We start from the raw sequence: 20,548 nt of genomic DNA on the forward strand, positions 1-20,548 counted from the left end.
TAGAGATTTATTATATTGTTGTAAAAATATTATAATATTGTATGTAAATTCTAATATAACGAAAATATCAATTTTTTAATATATTACATGTATTCAAGTTTTGGTGATTTGGTGTTTAAAGCAACTTTAAACAAAACGTTGCTGTGTTTTCAGGTCTGTCAGCATCCAAACTCCAGAATGAGAGAATGGGGAGCAGAAGCTTTAACTTCTCTCATTAAAGCAGGACTGACATTCAGCCACGATCCTCCGTTATCTCAAAATCAGGTAAAGTAAGTTCAAGAGCAGCTGCTTTCCTCCTTTCCTGGAACTTAAAACGAACGTGAAGTCAGAATCTTCCCTAGAGGAAGTTTTCTACGGTTCAGTGAATAAGAGTCATTCATAGAGCAACTTTACCATTGAGTTTATAAAGCCTCCAGCTGTACCATTCAGATGTAACTATGAGAATGACCTCATGCATTCCGATGAACTGCCCTCCTTCCTTTTCCAAATGCGTAACAATGAGCGGTGATGCTTGTGCATTATGTCGATTCGCTGGAACAAATTGTGGATCACCTTCATGAGCGCAAAACAATCCCAGAATGTTTAGAAGTATATATGTGATGTGGTGGCAGGTAAAAAATAAATTGCCTGACCTTCTAAATCACAGCTATTCAATCCATTATTAATAAAACATTCTGATATTTTTGCCAGGGCTCAGTGGATAGTTTTTTCGAGGTCTCTTTAGTAAGAATCTGATTGTAGCCTTGCTGGGTGAGTGTAAAGTTGCACGATGGTTTTCATGCAACTGTGACAGCATGCTGTAGCTAATCCCTGAGGGACCTGGAGAACAGATGAGGGGAAAAAATTTAAATGCAGATTTCCTGCTGAGATCCTTTATAAACGGTTTTTTAGAAAGGCCAGTCTGACACTGAATTTGAGCATTTAATGAATGAGTTAATGAACTCATTTAATGAATCTTCAATTGGTACTGTACGTTTTCACTTATTGTACATAAAAATAATTAAGGATAAGTTAAGTTTTAGCATCCTTAATGTACTTTATTGTTTACTTTTAGAGACTGCAGTTGCTTTTATTGAATCCACTAAAGGAACTGTCAAACATTAGTCATCCTGATATCAGGATCAAGCAGTTGGAGTGTGTGCTACAGATTTTGCAAAGTCAGGGTGACAGCTTAGGACCTGGTTGGCCATTGGTGCTTGGAGTCATGGGGGCAATCCGAAGTGATCAGGGGTAAGTAGTGGAAAGAAAATTTTAAAATCATGTAAGACAAGAACAGTTGAAAGAATTCTACTTTTATTTTCTTTCTTCGATATCCACTTCGATAAGAGCCATAATTTTCATTGTCATTTTTAGCTTGTGAACAATTATACTCAACAAAAATGCAGTTTTTAATTTTTCCTTTAGCACACTTTTAATTAATCTTTCAGAAGACCAGAGTATTGTTCCACTCTACCTTGTCCTGTGGTCAGCATGCAGCATACACTGAAGAGTACTCCTTGTGCCAATTCATTTGATCTTAACCATCTGCTGGTCACGTCTCTGGTGCTTGCAGATAATTCTGGATGACTTAGCTGTGGCTTGCAGTTCCTTTGTTGTTTCTCTTTCTTCTTAAAACTTTGAGTAGTCTCTAGTGTGTGTCATCTTCTGAGCGCTCTCTCTTTTGTTGAAGCTTTCCTTCCTAAATGGTATCCTTGTGCTGGTAGCACAAGGATGGAAGATTATTTGCTGTGGGTGAATCCCTTGACTGATTAACACAGCTGACTGTTGCCAACAGAGAGGGAATGTTACTGGACTGGTCCTCTTGCTCACAAGGGAAAGCGAGAGATGAAGTTGTGAGTTTTTTTGAAATGACCAGGGAGATTAATATCTGATCCTGCAACTATGAGCACCAAGAACTATACCCACATACTTAGATCATGTTATTCCTTCTGTGGTGCTAGTCAAGACTAGCTCCAGGATAGGTCATCAAATAACTTTGGTATCAGAAACATTCACCTTGACGTATCTCTCCTTTCGCCTCACCTTAGCTTCTGTCTTCTGGCCATATTAATATATGAATGAATGGCCTCCTAAAGCCCCTTCAGATGCTTGAAGGATTTTGCTCTTGTACCAGTATTGCTTGCTCTGGCAGTAGTACTCACCAAAATCGCCAAGGATGTTGGCGTTCTTGGTTGTGAGCATCCTCTTTTTGCTAACCATACTTCCTTTGATAACTGCTATTTCCACACTTGGTGCAATGTGTTCTGTGGTTCATACATGCCTTTTGATTTTCACTGTTATTGTTGAGGAATGAGAACCAACACAGATTGCTTCTCAAGACAGTCTTTCAGATCCCTTTACATCTCAGACCCATACCTTGCTGGCAGATGTCTCAAGATGTTAACTAAGATCTTGTGTTACATCTTAGTCTCCTCCTACAAAACAAATAGAATAATCTACTTTTCTTCAAGTACATAGCACTATTAGCCCACATCATGTCAACTACAGTAGGAAAAAAATATTAAGCAAGCCTTCTTTTCCTTGGGAAACAACTGGATTTCTTGCTCGCTTATAGCTGTGAGCATGAGATGCAGGCACTATTATCATATCTTAAATATAAACGTGTTGACCATGAGACTTTTTTCACAAGTGTCTTCCCTCTGGTCAGTGAATATCCTGATTCCAGGACAAAAATCCATTTACCTTCCAGAAGAACTTCTTGCCAGGCTGCTATAAATACAGAAGATGCTGTTTTGAGAGCCAGTGATACTTTGGTCACTTCTTGATTGTATGGTACTAGCTTGTCAAACTGTCTTTGAAGAATTTTTTGATGGGATGCCTCTGTTTATTTTAAGGATAGATAAAGCCCTATATGATCTTACATTTTTGAGCTAAGCTTAAGTTTTGCATTTATATTTATCTTTCTGGTGGCCACCTACAACATTATGGACAATTTTGAAGAACTGTATTGCTATTGCCACTTGCATGAAGGACTTTGAAACCTTTCTCCAAACACATGGTAGTGTGGGACTTCATTCTAGCAGCCTTGCGTTTGCAAATTAGAAAAAGAGGTCGTTTCCCCATTAACTCAGCTCTTCAAAATGAATAGTGTAACTATACTTTAATTTCCTGCCTCCTTCCGTTCTCAGAGTCCTTGAAGGTCACATCCCTCTGGAACTTTGTAATGGAGAGGGAACTGTAGCAGTTTCCACTTTATAGACTCCTGTAATGAATATGGGGGAAAGTAGTGTGTGAGCATTTCCTCCATGAGTATAGCAATGATAAATCCTTTGATTTTATGTGGCAGGATGGATGTCTCTCTGCAGTATACATCATATTAGAGAATTAGTAGTTATACCGTTATTGTCCAAGTGAAGTTTCTTGTGCTGTTATGATACAGTGGAAGTGGGTCAGCTATGATTTTCATTTTGAATTAATTGAAAAAATTATTTATAATTTTTTAGGATTCTGCAATATGTAACTGACATATTTGTATTCTGAATTTTTTCATGGGATATATATTCTGAAGGACACTACATTTCTGTATTACAAACCTTTGGAATTTTCTTATGTACATTAAATATTAAGCATAAAAAAAACCCCAAACTGTTAGTGAAATTTAAATGGAGCTTCCCTGTTTTGTGTTATCTACACTCCACTACTCCTTTTGAATCCTTCATTTTGTCTCTTACTAAGCAAAGTTTTAGTCACAGATGACCTTGCTGGTTCTGAGAGCTCCTTCTCACAAACCTTTTCCATACTACATTTTTGTTTTATGTTTGTATTCAGAATTTAATTCTGAAGGCTAACTATTTATTAAAGATCTATTTAATGGCAGGTATTTTGAAAAGATTTTGTCTAACAAAATGTAGCATTGAAGCAAGTAAGATTACTGTTTTGTTATAGCATGCACTTCTCTGATAAATAAAAATACATTTTGCCCACTCGTTTGGCATACTTTAAGTAATTTGTTACTGCTGATACAAGAAATTGTTCAGAACAGCTTACTTTTTGGACAGTTATCGTGCTCAAGCTTAAACTTTTTGTCCGTTGTGGCTTTTTTAGAATGTTTTAGCTGAAGATTTGAACTAACAAGCCCTAGAACTCTAGAACAGAGAAGTGGACCTTACTGTGTAAAGCTAGCAGAGGACCACTGGAGAGTCTAAACTTCAACTTCGCTGGCTAGTTAACATGGACTAAAATACTTCATCAGAGTTTGAAACCTCAGCTTAATGTTATATCTCAAAAATGCCTCCAGTTGAAATACGTAAAATGTTGCAAATTCATCTCAAAAACATTTTTTTCCCTTTTTTTTAATAATGCTGTCTCCGGAGGTGATGTACTCAAAACATTGCTATGCTTTTAAAGAAATTTGAAATGAGTGTGTGTGTGTGTGTTTTGTTTTTGTTTTGTTTTTTTAAGAGAGTCCTTAATACGGACTGCATTCCAGTGTCTTCAGTTGGTTGTGACAGACTTTCTTCCAACAATGCCATGTACTTGTCTACAGATAGTTGTTGAAGTTGCAGGAAGCTTTGGACTTCACAATCAAGAGCTAAATATTAGCTTAACATCAATTGGTTTGTTGGTGAGTTTTATATTAACCTACAGTGATGCTGCTTCTGGCTTTCGTTTTTTTCTTTTTTTTTCCTCCTTTCTATTCTAAAAGAAAATTTATCTTTAGTCAATTCTACAAATGAAAGCCAAAACCTGTTTTTTGAGTTCTTACTGAACTCCCATGCTGTCATTTGGAATCATATATAAATGGAGTGAGCACAATTTATATCTAATCTGCATGTCTGCAGGGTTAAGTAAAGAAATAGTGTTGTGTTGTAAACATGTTCATCAGTATCTTGTTTTTAATAAGTTGTTTCCCTTTCTAGTACTTCGTGTATAACTGGAGCCTAAAAGCTGAGGCTAAGAAAAATACTTTCTGCACCTTGCAGTATTTACATGCTGATGATCTTCCATCAGTGTAGGGAAATTAATATCCTGGTGTACTTGGCAAAATGCTTTTAAATGTGAAAATGAGAAACAATTTATTTTGTGATCATTAAGAACTTTATCGTATTTTTATTGTACAGCAGCATATGTCTTATTTATTTTGTAGTGGAATATTTCGGATTATTTTTTCCAAAGAGGTGAAATAATAGAAAAGGAGCTAAACAAAGAAGAAGCAGTGTTGCAGAAACAGGCAGAAGAAAAGGGAGTGATGCTGAATAGGCCTTTTCATCCTGCACCACCATTTGACTGTCTTTGGTTATGCCTGTATGCCAAACTGGGAGAACTGTGTGTGGATCCCCGACCTGCAGTTAGAAAGAGCGCTGGGCAGACATTGTTTTCCACTATTGGTGCTCATGGAACTTTATTGCAACATTCAACGTGGCACACAGTAATATGGAAGGTACGGTGCGTAAGCTTCCATTGAAGGGTTTTTTAACTTGCATTCACGTTTCAATAACCATTGACTTTCTACTTGAATATGAATTAACTAGTTTAGTAAGGTATTTTTAAAGATAAGATATGGTGGCAGAAGTCTGATACTGTCTTTCGATTTTTTTTCTTTTTCATGCTTTCTTTTCTCTGGCCCTTAAAGCCTCTTATGAAATGTAGTTTTTGATTCTTGACCATTTCTTACTCAGGAGTTGTATAAAAAGGCTGCTTTCTTCCTGTGAGGATGAATGACTCCTTTCTTTGTGCAAAAATATGGTGATGTTTGAGGGTTATGTGGTTGGACTGATCTGATATTAGACCAAACTTTGCTTTGCACTGTGTTTTGTTTCTCTTATTGGAAAGGATCCACCAAATGCCCTATATTAGATCACAGTCATGTTGGTTGTGCCCTATGGAAAAAGTTAGGCTGTGGTTGAGTCTGTTGCCTGTTACACCTTTGAGGTATCTGAGATCCATCAGTGTTAGCCCTCTGTTAGGCCCACTGTTCTCTCACGATGTTTCTAGCCCTTCTTGAATGAACATCAGTTGGCTGATTATTACTCTTAGCTGTTGCAGAGGCTATTTAGAGTAAGGGAATTATCAGTGTGACACAGTGACAGAAGGGATAATAGAAGAATTACCATTTTTGTTGTTTTACCATGAATACAGCTATGTTGTTTGAAAAGCTGCTCTTTTCCTCTTTTTCTGACTATTACAGGTTTTATTTCACCTGTTGGATAGGGTTCGAGAATCTTCTACCACAGCTGACAAAGAGAAGATTGAATCAGGAGGAGGCAACATTCTCATCCATCATTCAAGGGATACAGCTGAGAAACAGTGGGCTGAGACATGGGTATTAACACTGGCTGGAGTTGCAAGAATATTTAACACCAGGAGATACTTACTGCAGCCTTTAGGTAAAATTTATGGTTTAAAGTTACTGAAAGATGCAGTAATAAACTTTCTGCCTTTGTATATTTTTTTCAGTTAAAGTACTGGGCAAGAATCTTAGTCTTAGCTTAAAAGTGTGTTCTATTGTATTTTACCTCAAATGTGATGAAAATTATGATGTTTTTAATTCATGCTCCATAGAGCCAAAAACGATAAGTACCAATTTCATCTTCTGTATCACAGTGCTTGAGATTAAATCTCACTAGTCACAATTCTGGATGCCACATAGCTTTAGTTTATAGTAGCCTGATAACAATAGTAATTTCTCTGTTCTTTTGGCTATCGGAACATATTCTTCCTCTTATCTTTCTAAGGTTATGCAACACTTGCCTAGAACTCTCCCATGGCACCAGTGTGTCAAGTTTAACAGTGCTCTTACAGTATGAAGAGAACACACTTATAAAGCCAGTGAAGTGTATAGCTTAGAAAAGAAGAAAGGGAATTTTTTAATAAAAGATTGGACTTTTTATAAGATGAAGGATGTTGAGATTACCCACTATTTCAAGTTGATTCTTTTTCTCCTTTCATACTCCTCCACTGTTTGTCTTGTACAGAGATGTCAGTTTGAGTTACTGTTGTCCCTAATGCAGCTCACTGAAGTGAGTTCCCCTTTTCTTCTCTTAAAATCTTACCTTTCCCGTCTTGAATTTTTTTTTTTTTTCTTCTATAGCTCCTTGGTATCTTTATTTCTTTCTCTTCCTTTTTATCAGGCTCTGATTTTTCTGTGTTTCTATATTGCTTTCTCCTTATAGACATTAAACATTAGGTCATTTCCCAAGCTAATGTAAAACATAAAATATTATTACATACAGTTAAACAATGTAAATGTATTGAATTAAATATATAATTCAGCATTCATGCCTGTTTTGTCCAGAAAAAATGTTTTGTTTACGTTTAGTCTTCTAAAGAAAGATATTCTGATATAATTTCAAAACAGTTTTCATTTCTAGTTTGGTTAACTAGAATTACTTAAATACATTACTTTCAAAAATAAAAAGATGATATAAAGAACGTATAATTGCAAATAAAATTCCTTGTTACATTAATATACCTTCATCATCCCATAGTATGCAATTAGTATATATAATTAGAAATAAGTTGCGGTTTATTTCCTTGTGGTTATTTATGATACAGATACCAACATATTAATAGCTAGCAAGAGTATTCGTCATTTGCAGAAATGTACTAGATTTTAAACTATATTAAACTAGAATTAAAACTGAATAAAAAATTAAAACATTACAGAGCTATTTTAATTATTCAGACCCAATAATTAGTAATACAGAAAATGGAAGGTTAAGGCTAAATTTAATGAAAAACTCAAACTCCAAAAATAAAATCTTTCTCCACAGCACAATTACCAGATCATTTTAAAATCAATTCTTCATAAATGCATTGCATGACTTACAGATTTGACCCTTAATTCCTTGTGTGTGCGTAACACTTTGAAATCAACAGGCATCTGGTATGTATAAGAACAAATTTGTTTCACTATCCTGAATAAAGAAAGCGTGTTTTTCTGGTATGAGATGTGGTGTGTGATTTTTCACTAGCGAATTCGACATAAACATTGATATATTGTTTCATTCTTCATATTTGTGCGTTTCTTTTGTCACATCATTCTTTCTGGTTATGGTTGAGCTGATACATTCTGAAAGTCCTTCAAGCCACCACATAACCTCATGAAATTTCTCTGTATTTAGAGTAAGAAGTACCTGAACAGCCTTTTAGAGACAGAGTGGGTGGGAAGGGGAGTAGGAAGGCAATTCCAAGTTGATATTTTTTTTTCTCTTTTTTTTTTTAAATAGGAGACTTTCCGCAAGCCTGGGATGTTCTTCTTGATCACATCCAATCAGCAGCACTCAGCAAAAATAATGAAGTTTCCTTGGCTGCTCTGAAAAGCTTCCAGGAGATCTTGCAAATTGTTTCTCCCGTCCGAGACTCAGAGAAGCCTGACACACCACCTGCTATCAATGTTTCTGTACCTGTGGTGGTGGGGACAACAACTGCCACTAGTCTTGGCAGATCGTTCATGAGAACTGACTCCATAGGAGAAAGAATAGGAAGATACAATGGATCTGAACCACCTGTAATAACAGATGAGATTGAAGATTTGAATCTTTGGTGGGCAGCCTGGAACAGCTGGTGTAGGATTGGTTCAGAAAGTACAAGGCCTCCGATTACTTGTGATAAATTGACTTTCATTCCCAGCCAGCCTTTTCTTACAGCTTTAATTCAGATATTCCCGGCTCTTTATCAGCACATCAAAACTGGTTTCAGCATGGATGATCTCCAAAAGCTGGGTGTCATTTTGCACGGTGCTGTTTCAGTTCCGATCAGTTCTGATGCTTCCCCTTTCATCCTTCCATCTTACACTGAAGCAGTTTTGACAAGTTTACAGGAAGCAGTGCTTACAGCTTTAGATGTTTTACAAAAGGTAATAATGTGACTTCAAATGCATGGTGAAAGGTAAATTACACTGTCTCTCAATTCTTCTCGGAACTATAGTGTGGTGGCTTAAACATGATTTTAAAAAATTTCTTATAATTGCACAGTGTACTGTATTAGAACAATTAGATCTCAATTCCTGGTGCAACCCAGGTGCTCTGCATTGAAAGGAATAGCGTAATCTTTACGTGCTTTTGCTTGATTGCAGAAGTACCTTAAGCGTGGTGCTGGGTTTGTAGCCGTTTACAGTCCCCCAAATGGTATTACTTGTGTTGCCCAGGTACTGCCATAAACAGAATCTAGAAGAGTACTGATCATGTGAACTTTGAGTTCATGCAAAACATAAGATGTAGAAACGTCTCTGGCAGACCACCTGCCTTCTTGCCTCTTATTAATGAGTTGTTTAAGGAAAATGCTGCATCTCTTCTTAAGAAATTCTTACTACTCATCCTCAAAGAGCACCCTTCATGCAAGTGAATCTGTAAACAACTAATTAGGATGCTGTTTTTCTGGATAGTGAAAAAAGTTATTGCTTCTTTCTTTCTGGAGTTGTAAAACATCTCCTTGCAAAATACATTGTTCATTTAGAAAACTTATTTATTCAAAAGAAGCAAAGTTGACAATGAATGAGATTAGGCATTATATTAAGCACTGCTTTTAAAAAAACAAACCCCCAACCCCCCAAAAAAAATTATTTGGGAAATGCCAGAATTAAAACTATCCATGTGACCTGACTTCATTCCCTTTGGGCTGTTATGTTCTGACTTATATAAAGACTTAAATATTCTCACTTGAATATTTTTTTTTTCTTTTTTCTTCCCCCTCTCAGACTGGATCTTGCCTCATTTAGCTTGTAGAACATGATGCCTACTTAAATGAGCAGCAATTCAGCATCTTGTTTTCTTTTTGCTTAGTGTATGTTAACTTATCTCATACTTAAACTCCGCAAGTCAGGCAGAATCATTATCTTGTAGTCGTTCCTTTAGTTTATGAGTTTAACAAATATTCATGAATGTATTTTGAGAACAGAGGTATAAGATTAGAAGTTGGTATTAAATCTCAGTTTTGTATGTGGGGATATAAATAACATGAAGTTTTAACACCAATCATATCCACTGTATTTTCATCTTTTTCCAGTCAGGCTTGACCCTTTTGTATCCTTCCCTTTCCAGCAGCTCAGCCCTACCCAAGTCTTGTTTTCCCCACTTAATCACTCCATATATTAATCTCTCAGATTTTTCTGTTTCTTTGCTGGTCTCCTTACCCACTTGTTCTGAGCTCCCAAAGGCTGCAGGCTTCAACGCTTTACCGAAAAGGGGTTACCAGAGTTTTTAACATGAGGAAAAACCGCACGTTTTTTTATACTCTTATTCTTGTCAAGTTGTTAAACTATTTTAGCTGAAGTTTTCTTTAACAAAAGCAGTATCTCCCCATGAGAAACAGAGACATCCCCCCTTCCCCCTCTCCCAGTTGAAATGGTTAGCATGGCAGTTACAAGCCTTTGCAAATACAGACTTAACATAGGAAGTCTTAGGTACTTCAGTTTATACAGTACCTCCCACCCCGTCTATAGTTATATTGCTAACAGAACAGCACTGAAGTCACTAAAAAAACATAACGTATATTTGGACATGGGTAAGTTCTGTGAGGTCACGTGGTCGCTCCTCTTGACTATATAACAAAGCACAATTCACATAACAAGGCAGCCAGCCAGTACTGATGTGGCGCAAAGGCCATCTTTCAGATGGCTTTACTGGAGGCCACAGTGTCGTCTTCCTCTGTTGAAACAAATTAATACTCTGAGGAGTACACACAGGAGGTAGTGGAATGGTAAAAGAAGAGTTTGTAAATACTTGCTGCCTTCTTTGAAACAAACTGTTTCTTACGTGTTTGCATGTGGGATCAGATTAGGTTTTGTTCTTTGCTGATACAGGAAGATTTGAGTCAGTTCTGATTTTCTAAGAAGTTCTGGAACAACTTTGCAGTTGGAATAGCATGAAAACACCCTGACATTTTTAAGACTCAACCCCTGACTGGTTTAATAAAGATATTTTATGATGACATTGCACTAGCAAAGGATATTACAACTTAGAAACATAGGACTGGAAGGGAACTTTCTATCTCCTTTCAGACTTTGTGTGTTGAGCCTGTTTTACACCCTTCGTTTTGTTCTTCATTTTCTTTTTATTTTTCATTAGAACTCATTTTCTAGTCTTTCATTGCTGTACTATAAGTGCCTGCTTCATCACTGTAGCTCAGCTCAAGTTTGTACTCAAGCCCAAATACTCTGAGTATTCTCCCTACATTTCACTCTAAGTCAACTCTACAGTGAGCCAGCTGGCTCATCAGACAGAGGAACACAGATACGTGCTTGGGGATCAGATACATTTGAATTCTGCCTCTGCAGGCAGTATGGTTGCAAACCTCTTGAGCTGTGAGTGTGGTAAGCTCAAGGCTATATATATACTGACAGAGATGGTAGAGATTTAGCTGTGGAGAGCTGTAAAAAAATACCAACCAACCAACCAAAAAAAAACCCCAGTAGTTCATGACAACAGCTGTACTGGGAGTTGGAGTTGTTAGATAACTCTGAACTATTAAAAAATTTGAAGGTTAGTACCAAAATGCTTTAAAGCATGGATTTCTGAAACTAAAGTACTGTGTCAGTTTTTACAACAAACAGTGATCTGCAGAGTATTTTATTTTAGGATTTGTTTCTGTTTTGTTGTTGCCTGACCCTGACTCTTTGATTTATACTTAAGTGTCTCTACTTCAGTATGTAAATAAGCGCACTTCACGCAGTAAATAGTACTCTGTTTTGTAAACAGCTCTTAAAGATGCTCTCAACATCCTTCATCGTGCACTTTACTAGGCTGTTTTTGGGTTTTTCAGATGCTTAAGATAAAAGTTACATGGTGTCAGTCAGAAGCATAAACCTCTTTGGAAAGCAATTCATTAGATGAGTTTTCAAAACTAAGTGACCTAATTCTCCTTTTTTTAAATATTATATGGATAATTTTTAGAGTTTAAAATACCACAGTCGACTGGATAGAAAACGCTTCTATTTGTAAAATGAAAATTTTACAAGAGTTTCATAAAATATTAAGAAGCTACTCATACACAGATTTCAAATGGGAAGTAGGTATGGCTTTTGTTCACCAGTACAGAAAAAGGAGCATCTGAAATCGTTTGCCACTGATCCTGAAACTAATAAGAAGAATAATATCTATGGCAAACACGTTTTGAAGTTTTGCCTTTATAGATGTTAAGATAGTCTTCTGTGGGTAATGTAAGTTGCATCTGTGCAACTAAGTTGGATCTATACAGAAGTTATCCAGGGGATTGTGGATGTTCTCTTTCCCTGTCTAATCCATTTATTGGTATATAAAATAATTTTTACATCGTTTCTAGTAAGTATATAATCTTGCATTAACCTGTTAAAATTTAGTGCATTGACCTTAGTGCAGCAGCATATCAGCTGAAATTGTTTTACAGGGTGTTGAATACTTTTAGATCAGCAATTAACCTTTTAGTCTTACACCACACAAGTGAGTAAGTAGCATCAAAGTATCTTTTTCAGAGTTAGTACAGTCCTGAGCTCAAGTACTGGAAAAGGAGCATGGCTTTTTAGGAGGAGTGCTGCACTGTATTCATAGTGTTAATTAAGCTTTTTGAGCATTAGACATATTTTGAATTGCAGGAAGCTGAGGAAAAGGGAAAGGCCACTGATGATTCATGGAGTGCTCTGCTGCAGGTTGTAGATTGTCTGAAGGTGTAGCTAGGTCTCAGAGTGATCTTGTGATGACACTGTTGGCTTGCTTCCGCTCATGGCTGGGAACTCAGCCCATCGATTGCCACAGCTCATGACACAGCCCCAGCATGGAGGCTGTGCTTGAACAGCTTCGGAGTTGTTGGCACCTTGAATGAGTTCAGCCACAACTCATCATGGATGATCTGTGCTTAATGAAAAGGGCGTTTGATTCCTCCCCAGGGAAAAATGACAGTACAAGCACAAGATCTTTTTGTGGAGTGATAAATAGACTGTTTTTTGAGGCTCTGAGAAGCTTCAAGGAGCTTGGGAAGAAAAGCAAGACATTTAAAATGACAGAAAATAATTGGAGTAACTTCACAGAATCATTGTATATGGCCTTCAAAATAAATGCCCTAAGATTGCCTTGGGATTTATATTGCAACAGGAAATCATTAGCCTATGACAACATGATATTTCATTGACATCTTCTAAGTACACCCTTCCTGAAGTGTTTTCAATTTTAAAGCGAGATTATGAGTTCCAGCCATACCAAAATCATATAATTCTTATTTTACTTATGTTCCTTTCTGTAAGATAGAATTTTAACTACTTACGAAAACCTTGTATGATTTACTTCTGAGATTTAAATGTTCCTTGAAGTAGGACTTAAAGAAGATGGGCTGAGATCAACAGACAAGACTTATATAAGACATATTTTGCTGCCATGTCAAAGCAGAGTTTGTAAGGAAAAGATATCTTTTATTGTATTAAATGAGATAGCTGTATTTACTGAACTATATATGCCCAGGTATCTTGCCCCTTAATTTACTTTAATAAAATAACAAAACTTACTTTCCTTAAACTATTAGAACTAGACACTGTCTTTTATACAGCATGACCCTTGCATGGTCTTATATGGGAATTTTTCTTTAGAAGCTCTTTGTGCTGATGAAGATTTTTAAATACGGAAGCTCATGGTATATATTAAGCTTTTGTATTTTCTTTTGGTATAGGCTATATGCGTGGGCTCAGAAAGTATGCAGATAATGTATCCTGCAATCTTCGACCAGCTGTTGGCCTTTGTAGAATTTTCCTGCAAGCCTCCACAGTATGGACAGCTGGAAACAAAGCACATTGCAAATGCGAAGTATAATCAGGTAATTAATTAGAAACCTCACTTCTTTCACTTGACTGGTGAACCCAATTCAGCTTCAGATATAGGTTGTTTAGAAAGATGCGTTTATTCCATCTGTAAAAAGTTTGCTGTGCATGTTGTGTGATAAGTTCATTTTATTAGTATTTTTTTACATGCTTTCATTAGCTTCATTTGCTCCCTTTGAATTCTACTTTGCTTTTTTGTATTCCTCCGTGTAGGAAAGGTCTTGCCTGGACATCAGACATAGTGAATGTGTCTGAATTTGTCCACTGAATTAATCTAAAATAGCTTGTCCTATATGCGATACCAAATATGGTAGAAACACAATAATTTTGAATGGAGAAAATTCCCTCAAGCTGCAGATTTTTGAATGGCACTTGCTCTAAAGAAACGACACATGTTCAATGATTCTTTTTGTCTGTGTACTCTGCTGTTCACTAAGCATGAGCATCTGATTCAGTGTAATCGAAGAGGTAACTATTATGTCTGTATTAATTCTTCTTATTCTATTTGTCCTGCAACACAATGGAATCACACTAGATACAACTATTTGCACCGGTGAGTTAAATTTCCTTAAAGATTGTCCTAATGTAGTTGTCTTGCCTAGACTGCAACGTTTCTCCTACTTAAATGTACTTACTTCAAAGTAGAGTACATTTTCATAGTCGGACTACGTTGTATTTGAAGTTCTGTTGCTTGGACCATGTTCTTAGCAAAGCTTGCATGCATTAAACTGAGAGTTCAATGCAAAACATACATTTTCTGTTCCTCAATTAATACGTTTTCACGTATAGTTCAGTAATTTACACATTTCTTTTCCTAGGCGGAATGGGTAGCATTGAATTACGTACCGTTTGCTGAGAGGTCATTGGAAGTTGTTGTGGACTTATACCAAAAGACAGCTTGCCATAAAGCTGTGGTAACGGAGAAAGTTCTGCAGAACATTATTAAGGTAAAAGTTTGTCCTGCGTATGTTCTAAGTTTAATGAGTTTATACTGAAAATCATGAATTTTATTTTGAGCTGGTGTTGATAAACACTTTCTGGGAAGCTTTAAGCTTTAGTAAACAAATTGATATTTTATGAAGATGAGCAGCAGGTAGTAATTTCTTTAGAAGCTGCAAAGCCATTGATTAGGCTACATGTATTGTTCTTTAGCTGGATAATGTCAGCATCAGTATTTCAATGGTAAGATAAAAATTAACAAATGTTTTAGGCCATAAAATGTTAATCTTTGAAAGTATTATGCACCTGAACCTGATACGCAGACCTTTTAGGTCAATATGGCATTGAGAGCCAAAGACCAATTTCTGTAGACTGACGTGTACTTTGGGAATGTGTGCTCTAGCCATTACTTTTGATTTGCTTTTAATGACTTCGTGTGTCATCGATGTAGCTATGGAATCTTACAGGTGTGCAAAAGTGCCCTTCTGGCGAAATTGCCAAATTCTTAACTTTTTTTGACCTTGTTTCCATTTTAGCAAATAATTTTGATAAATAATAGAAGTAGTAGTAAATGTCTGGAAAAAAAAAAATGTATGTGACCTAGGTTTGTTTGTAATGACTTGGCTGACATCAGTTTTTTCCTATTTAGAAATTTAGAAACTTGAATGTGTTTAAAATAGGTATGTGGCATTATTTGGAATCTGTTATGAATTAAATATTTGTATTTCACAGTTAATGAAGTTATTTTCCACTTCTGATTTAATGCGATAGGTGAAACTGATACAAACACCGCTTTTCTTCAGTGTTCACGGTTGATAATAATGTGATCTATTGCAGTCGATAAAAATGATTTTTAAATTATTTTTCATGTCTCTAAAGCCTGCGTTGATATTGGAATTAGATTTAATCCCTATGAACAATACCAGCTGTTTATCTCTAGGGTTAAATCCTAGCTCTTGTAATTTTTGGCAATAGAGAGAGTTAATGACAATTGACTCTTTCCACTTTCTTTCTTTTGCTTTCTTTAAAACAGCTACTTCACTAGAAGTATTTGGGGCATATGTGTAGTACCTAAATTTAGTCACTATGTATTTGAAATTTAAATTAAATAAATAGTTTTCCACAATAACTTGGAATCAGGTTCTAGTTAGTTTGACTAACAATGCTGAAAGGAATACATATAGTGTAAATAGTACATATACTGAATGTTTTTTAACTCATTAATGGCTTTCTTTTCTATGTACTGAAGCTGTCTTTCTATCTAAAAAACTTAAAATTTTCTGTGTTTTCATCTGCTATCCATTTGAGTTGTATTGCAGCCTTTATCTTAGAATTTCATTAACTCTTTTTGCTTTTGAATTCATGTGGTTCAACAGTCAGCAATGACCAGGTGTCTTGCAGTGGTTATGTGTACTGTTTGATTTTGCATATTAGGAAAAGTTTACATTTAATGAGGGTGTTTTGCTTTAGCGTGAAAGCACTTGAGATAGCTTTCTAGGAACGGGACTAAATTCTCCAGAATACACTCGTGATAACCAACAGCCTGCAATCTGTTAGATTTTTAGGAAAGCTCATTTGTCAAGCTTAGCAGAAATGGTGGATGACAATGCAGAAAAATAAAATTAGTATGTAATTTGATAGTGTAATTGGTAATGGATGAACTCTGACTTATAACCTTGTACTTGGCAACAGACCTATGCTTTAGCCAGCTGGTATGTGGTAAATCATCTTTATAATTATATTTTTAAAAGAGCATCTCATACACCAGCAGAAAAGGTAGGGATGAGTACTATCGTCTCTGACAGTGTCTGCCAATATCTTCTGCAGAAGCCAGTTGTGTTTTTAGATTTGTCTGAGCAACTAGAAATTTTGTTTTAACTTTCATTTTGCAGACACTAAGAATACCTCTTAGTCTGAAGTATTCCTGTCCTTCTGAAAGCACATGGAAGCTAGCTGTTTCCTCTCTTCTCAAAGTTCTTTCTATCGGACTGCCTGTTGCAAGGCAGCATGCATCTTCTGGAAAATTTGACAGTATGTGGCCAGAGCTAGCAAATACTTTTGAAGACTTTTTATTCACCAAAAGGTAAAAGCAATTTCCCTTTTTACTTTTCTTTAAAAAAAACCCAAACAAACTGAAAAACATTTGTAAGTAATTTGTTCAGTAAATGTGTCAGTAGGGTTCAGTAAAAATAGCCTTATCATGAGAGATATTTGATATCCGAAAATTATTTTAATGAATGAAGAAAGTTAACCAGTCTATCTACTTCAAAAAAGTATACTTTTAGAAAGTAGTAGAAAAAACTTCATTCAATAGGTGAAACGTCCGAGCAAGAAAGAGCTCAACTGACCTCTGTATACAAGGCATAGCCTTTCTGACCAGGCTGTGCGGACTCCCAAGGACATTTACTGTGGATTTGTTAAAGAGTTGCTGATGTGTATTCAATTTGTTCCTTTTTTTCCCTTTGAACAGAATTGCAACAATAATTATTTATTTTTTTTTTAGTTAAGGTGAACACCCTTAACTATATGTATTTCTCTGAGTTCCATCTTGAAATGTTCCATTTACGATGAATTTTGGAAAATTATTTCTTACGTTGCTGTTCACTTAGAAGCCCCTAGTTATCTTACATTTGTTTCTACTCAAGATAAATTGACTGCTTTATTTATAATACTTTTTGAAAAGTGTAGCTAAAGAGTCAGATTTCTGACTAGACAGGCAGACAGATATGTATAAGTACCTGCCTAATCTCTCAAGAATGAAACACTATTGATATGGGCGTGTTGAGAAAGTCCAGAAGTGAAAAACAATAACAATCAGAGACCTTGACAATCCAATCTGTTAGATTGTTCCACCAAAAGAATGTATCATTAGGAAGACATAAGTCTTCAGAATGTGGTAAAAGATTGCTCCAGAGAAGAATTTTTATTGTCCCTTGAGAATGGGTAAAAATGGATTTCTGTACAGCAAAGATTATCTAGGTTAGGCATTAAGGAAACCTTTTACTGTAAGGAAGGTTAGGTGTTGCAGAAGATTGCTTAGGAGCAGTATGGAATTTCCATCTTCTGTGGAGATCTGTGGGTAAGCATCTTTTAGGAGTAGTTTAAGTGTATCTAATAGTGTCTCAGATCAAAGGACAGTGTGAAATATGAAAAATTTAATTCCCTGATTTTCTGTGTGTATGCTGATTTCAGTAACAAATAAATCTTTTTTTTGATAGAAAATGGTAGGATTCTTCTGTACCTTGCACTAATATGCTGTGTATTTGTGTGTGTGTAGTTTTCAAACACACAAAAATCGGCAACCAAACACAGCTGTGTTTACTAATGATGAGTAAACAGTGGCTTGCCCAAAACAGACAAAAAGTAAATACCAATGAAATTTAATTTTAGAGACACATTTGTTAGTGAAAATGTTTGTAATAACGAATGAGTTTGGAATTTCATCAATAGGGTTACATGACAATTGACCGAAAAATCTTGCTTTTGTTTTTGCATTTACTTAAAAAATACCATTAAATAGGAAGATCTCAAAATAAAAAACGCTCATCAGGACTACATAAAAGACACTTAATCATCCAAGCTTTTGTTTTGATGCTTCACTGTTTCTTTAATTTAAAGTAGTCTTTGCATTATCTTGTTTGGTTTTTGGTTTTAGCTGCAATTAGTAGTTCTGCTTTCATTCCAAGTCCAAAATCAGTTAACACCCTATAATCAATGTCGTTGTTGGGTTTAGAAAATTAAAATGAAGGTTTTTCAGGTTATTGTAGAAGAATGTATGTTCACTTAGAAGTTAAGTTCCCTTCACTTAGAAGGGAATATGTACTGCTATTTGCGGTAAAAGAATTATTCCTAAATATCTGCAAAACAGATGAAACAGATCAATTTTCGCATGTTTTTAGCTGACCCAGACTGGCACTGCTACAGTTTTTGGGTATTAATAATCTTACTTCCTTGGATTTATGAATTATCACAGATCTTCAACGTAGTTCAAGATAATCCACTGTCATCAGCATGACCTTTTTGGCCAAGTATGATGTCTGCTTTTCTTAATTTACAGTGAGTGATTTTTACTGTTCTCGGAAGTTGTTCTCAACCATAGAAATTTTGTCTTAACATGTTGCTTGCGAGAAACAATCACTGTTGGCATTAATTCTAATAGCTTTTGCCAGCTGTCCTACATGGGTGAATATTCTCTGGAGGTAAAGGAAAAAATAGTACTTCTGTGTATATTTGTGATGCCTTAAAACTTGAGTGTCTTCGCTTAAGTCTGATTTTTGCCTCTTTAGAGACCAGAGTGTATTCTATAATTTTACTTAAGGATCAGCATTTTCATCTGAATTAAAGATGTTCTCGAAAAAGTTATATGAAACTCTTCTATTCTCTCTCACTTAGAAGCTTTAAGGTTCAAAAGAATTTAAAATATTAAAAATAGGCTGGTGGTTTATAGAACCATATGGCTACAGCAGGATAATTTGGCCTGTTGTTATAATTAATGGCCATTATCATTACTTTTTCCTGTCTTGTTATAAGTAAATGATTTTTGCTTATGTAATTGTGTGCTGTATGGCTTATGAATATCTGGTTTGGGATTGGTTTTTTTTTTGTCCCCCCAGTGCCCATCTTTTTCTAAATAGCAGTTTGTTTTTCGAAGTGCATGGTTCTCCTACTTAAAGTTAGAACCCCATCCGTTAGTAGCTTTAGGATGTATAGCCTTTCTGTTCCCTCTATCAGCCTGAGCCTTGTGGTCTTAAAAAAAAGTTAAAGCTAAGAAGAGACTGCATCTGCCTCATGCCAGTAGTCAGGACAATTAGTAATAGCAGTCATTTCTCCTTTTCTTCATCCTCTTCCTCCTCCCCACAATGCTCCTGAAGCGTGCCTCTCTCACTGTGATGCAAGGAGGGCTCTAGACATAGCTGTGGAAGTTCCTCACGTTGAGGTAATTCTCTTCTCGTTTCCTTTGATTAAGTCCTTCTGCACTTCTCTGCAAGATGCTGTGAAATCAGCCTTGGCAAATAGGGCAACCTGTCCCTTTTGCGTTAAATTTTTCTAAACTGTGTCTTTTAGTGGAGTGTAATTGCAGTATAGTCAGTCTCTTACATTTGCAGTTGTCCCATTTCTAAGTAAATTGAATTTGGAATTTTCAGATTTACTGTGTTCTTCAGGTTTTTTTCTTTGTTATAGTTTTAATAGAAAATATGTGTTCATCATAGTGGTGTCTTATTCCAGAGTAATTTGAGAGAATCTGTTCAATGTTTTGAAAGTAACAGGAATTTATTGCTGAGTTGAGATGCATGTCAACCTTCAGATTATAGGGGAGGGCAATGGGAATGGACTTTCTTTTTCGACCGTCTATGTTGGTCCTTTATTTTAGGCCAGCTAGGTTGTATAAAAACTATTTTTCAGTGTGTTCCCTGATACATTAACAAGTTGTGTTTTTAAAAACTTTTGATAGTACTTGGATTTTTGTCCATATCACCAAAATCAGTTAACCAAGCCGCGGATGAGATGATGAGAGCATCCTGTGCTCTTAGGTAGTTTAGTGACTTGTAAACTTGATGTGGTTTCCGAGGCGCTGCTGACCATAACTGGGCTTACTGTGGCTGTGAGTCAGTCATCCCTGGTGGCTTTCCAGCTTGCAAATATGCCGTGCAGGACAGGGGGTTTGTTAAGTCAGGTGCAGAAGTGTACAAACCTGGCTGCACTGCTGAAGACTGGCATGGATTGAAAAGGTTCTGGAGTGCAAAGAATTTGGAAAATGCAATTCGAAGACACTCCAAGAGGCTATGGATGAGACAGAGTAACAGCATTACTGCATTATCTGGATTCTTACCACTGTCCAACGCATCACCTCTTGTGACAGGAATACAGTTAGATATATTTGGTAAGACC

The 20,548-nt window shown here is 36.1% G+C and overlaps 1 protein-coding gene across 7 annotated transcripts in view; it reads left to right on the forward strand.

Annotated features, from left to right (window-relative positions):
• MON2 (MON2 regulator of endosome-to-Golgi trafficking) overlaps positions 1-20,548 on the forward strand; it is an 88,054-nt gene that overhangs the window by 46,351 nt on the left and 21,155 nt on the right. For 4 of the 7 annotated variants that reach the window (XM_086610817.1, XM_086610816.1, XM_086610818.1 and 1 more), the window contains exons 21-29: positions 154-264; positions 1,055-1,230; positions 4,402-4,564; positions 5,087-5,380; positions 6,128-6,326; positions 8,169-8,797; positions 13,573-13,716; positions 14,539-14,667; positions 16,552-16,742. In XM_086610817.1, coding sequence (XP_086466943.1) covers positions 154-264; positions 1,055-1,230; positions 4,402-4,564; positions 5,087-5,380; positions 6,128-6,326; positions 8,169-8,797; positions 13,573-13,716; positions 14,539-14,667; positions 16,552-16,742 — 2,036 coding nt within the window. Of the gene's footprint in view, positions 1-153; positions 265-1,054; positions 1,231-4,401; positions 4,565-5,086; positions 5,381-6,127; positions 6,327-8,168; positions 8,798-13,572; positions 13,717-14,255; positions 14,274-14,538; positions 14,668-16,551; positions 16,743-19,530; positions 19,721-20,548 lie in introns of those variants that run through there. The other 3 variants (XM_086610820.1, XM_086610819.1, XM_086610822.1) reach the window with 2 other exon arrangements.

The sequence above is a fragment of the Tauraco erythrolophus genome, chromosome 4, assembly GCF_009769465.1.
Source record: "Tauraco erythrolophus isolate bTauEry1 chromosome 4, bTauEry1.pri, whole genome shotgun sequence".
Taxonomy (NCBI): Eukaryota; Metazoa; Chordata; class Aves; order Musophagiformes; family Musophagidae; genus Tauraco; species Tauraco erythrolophus.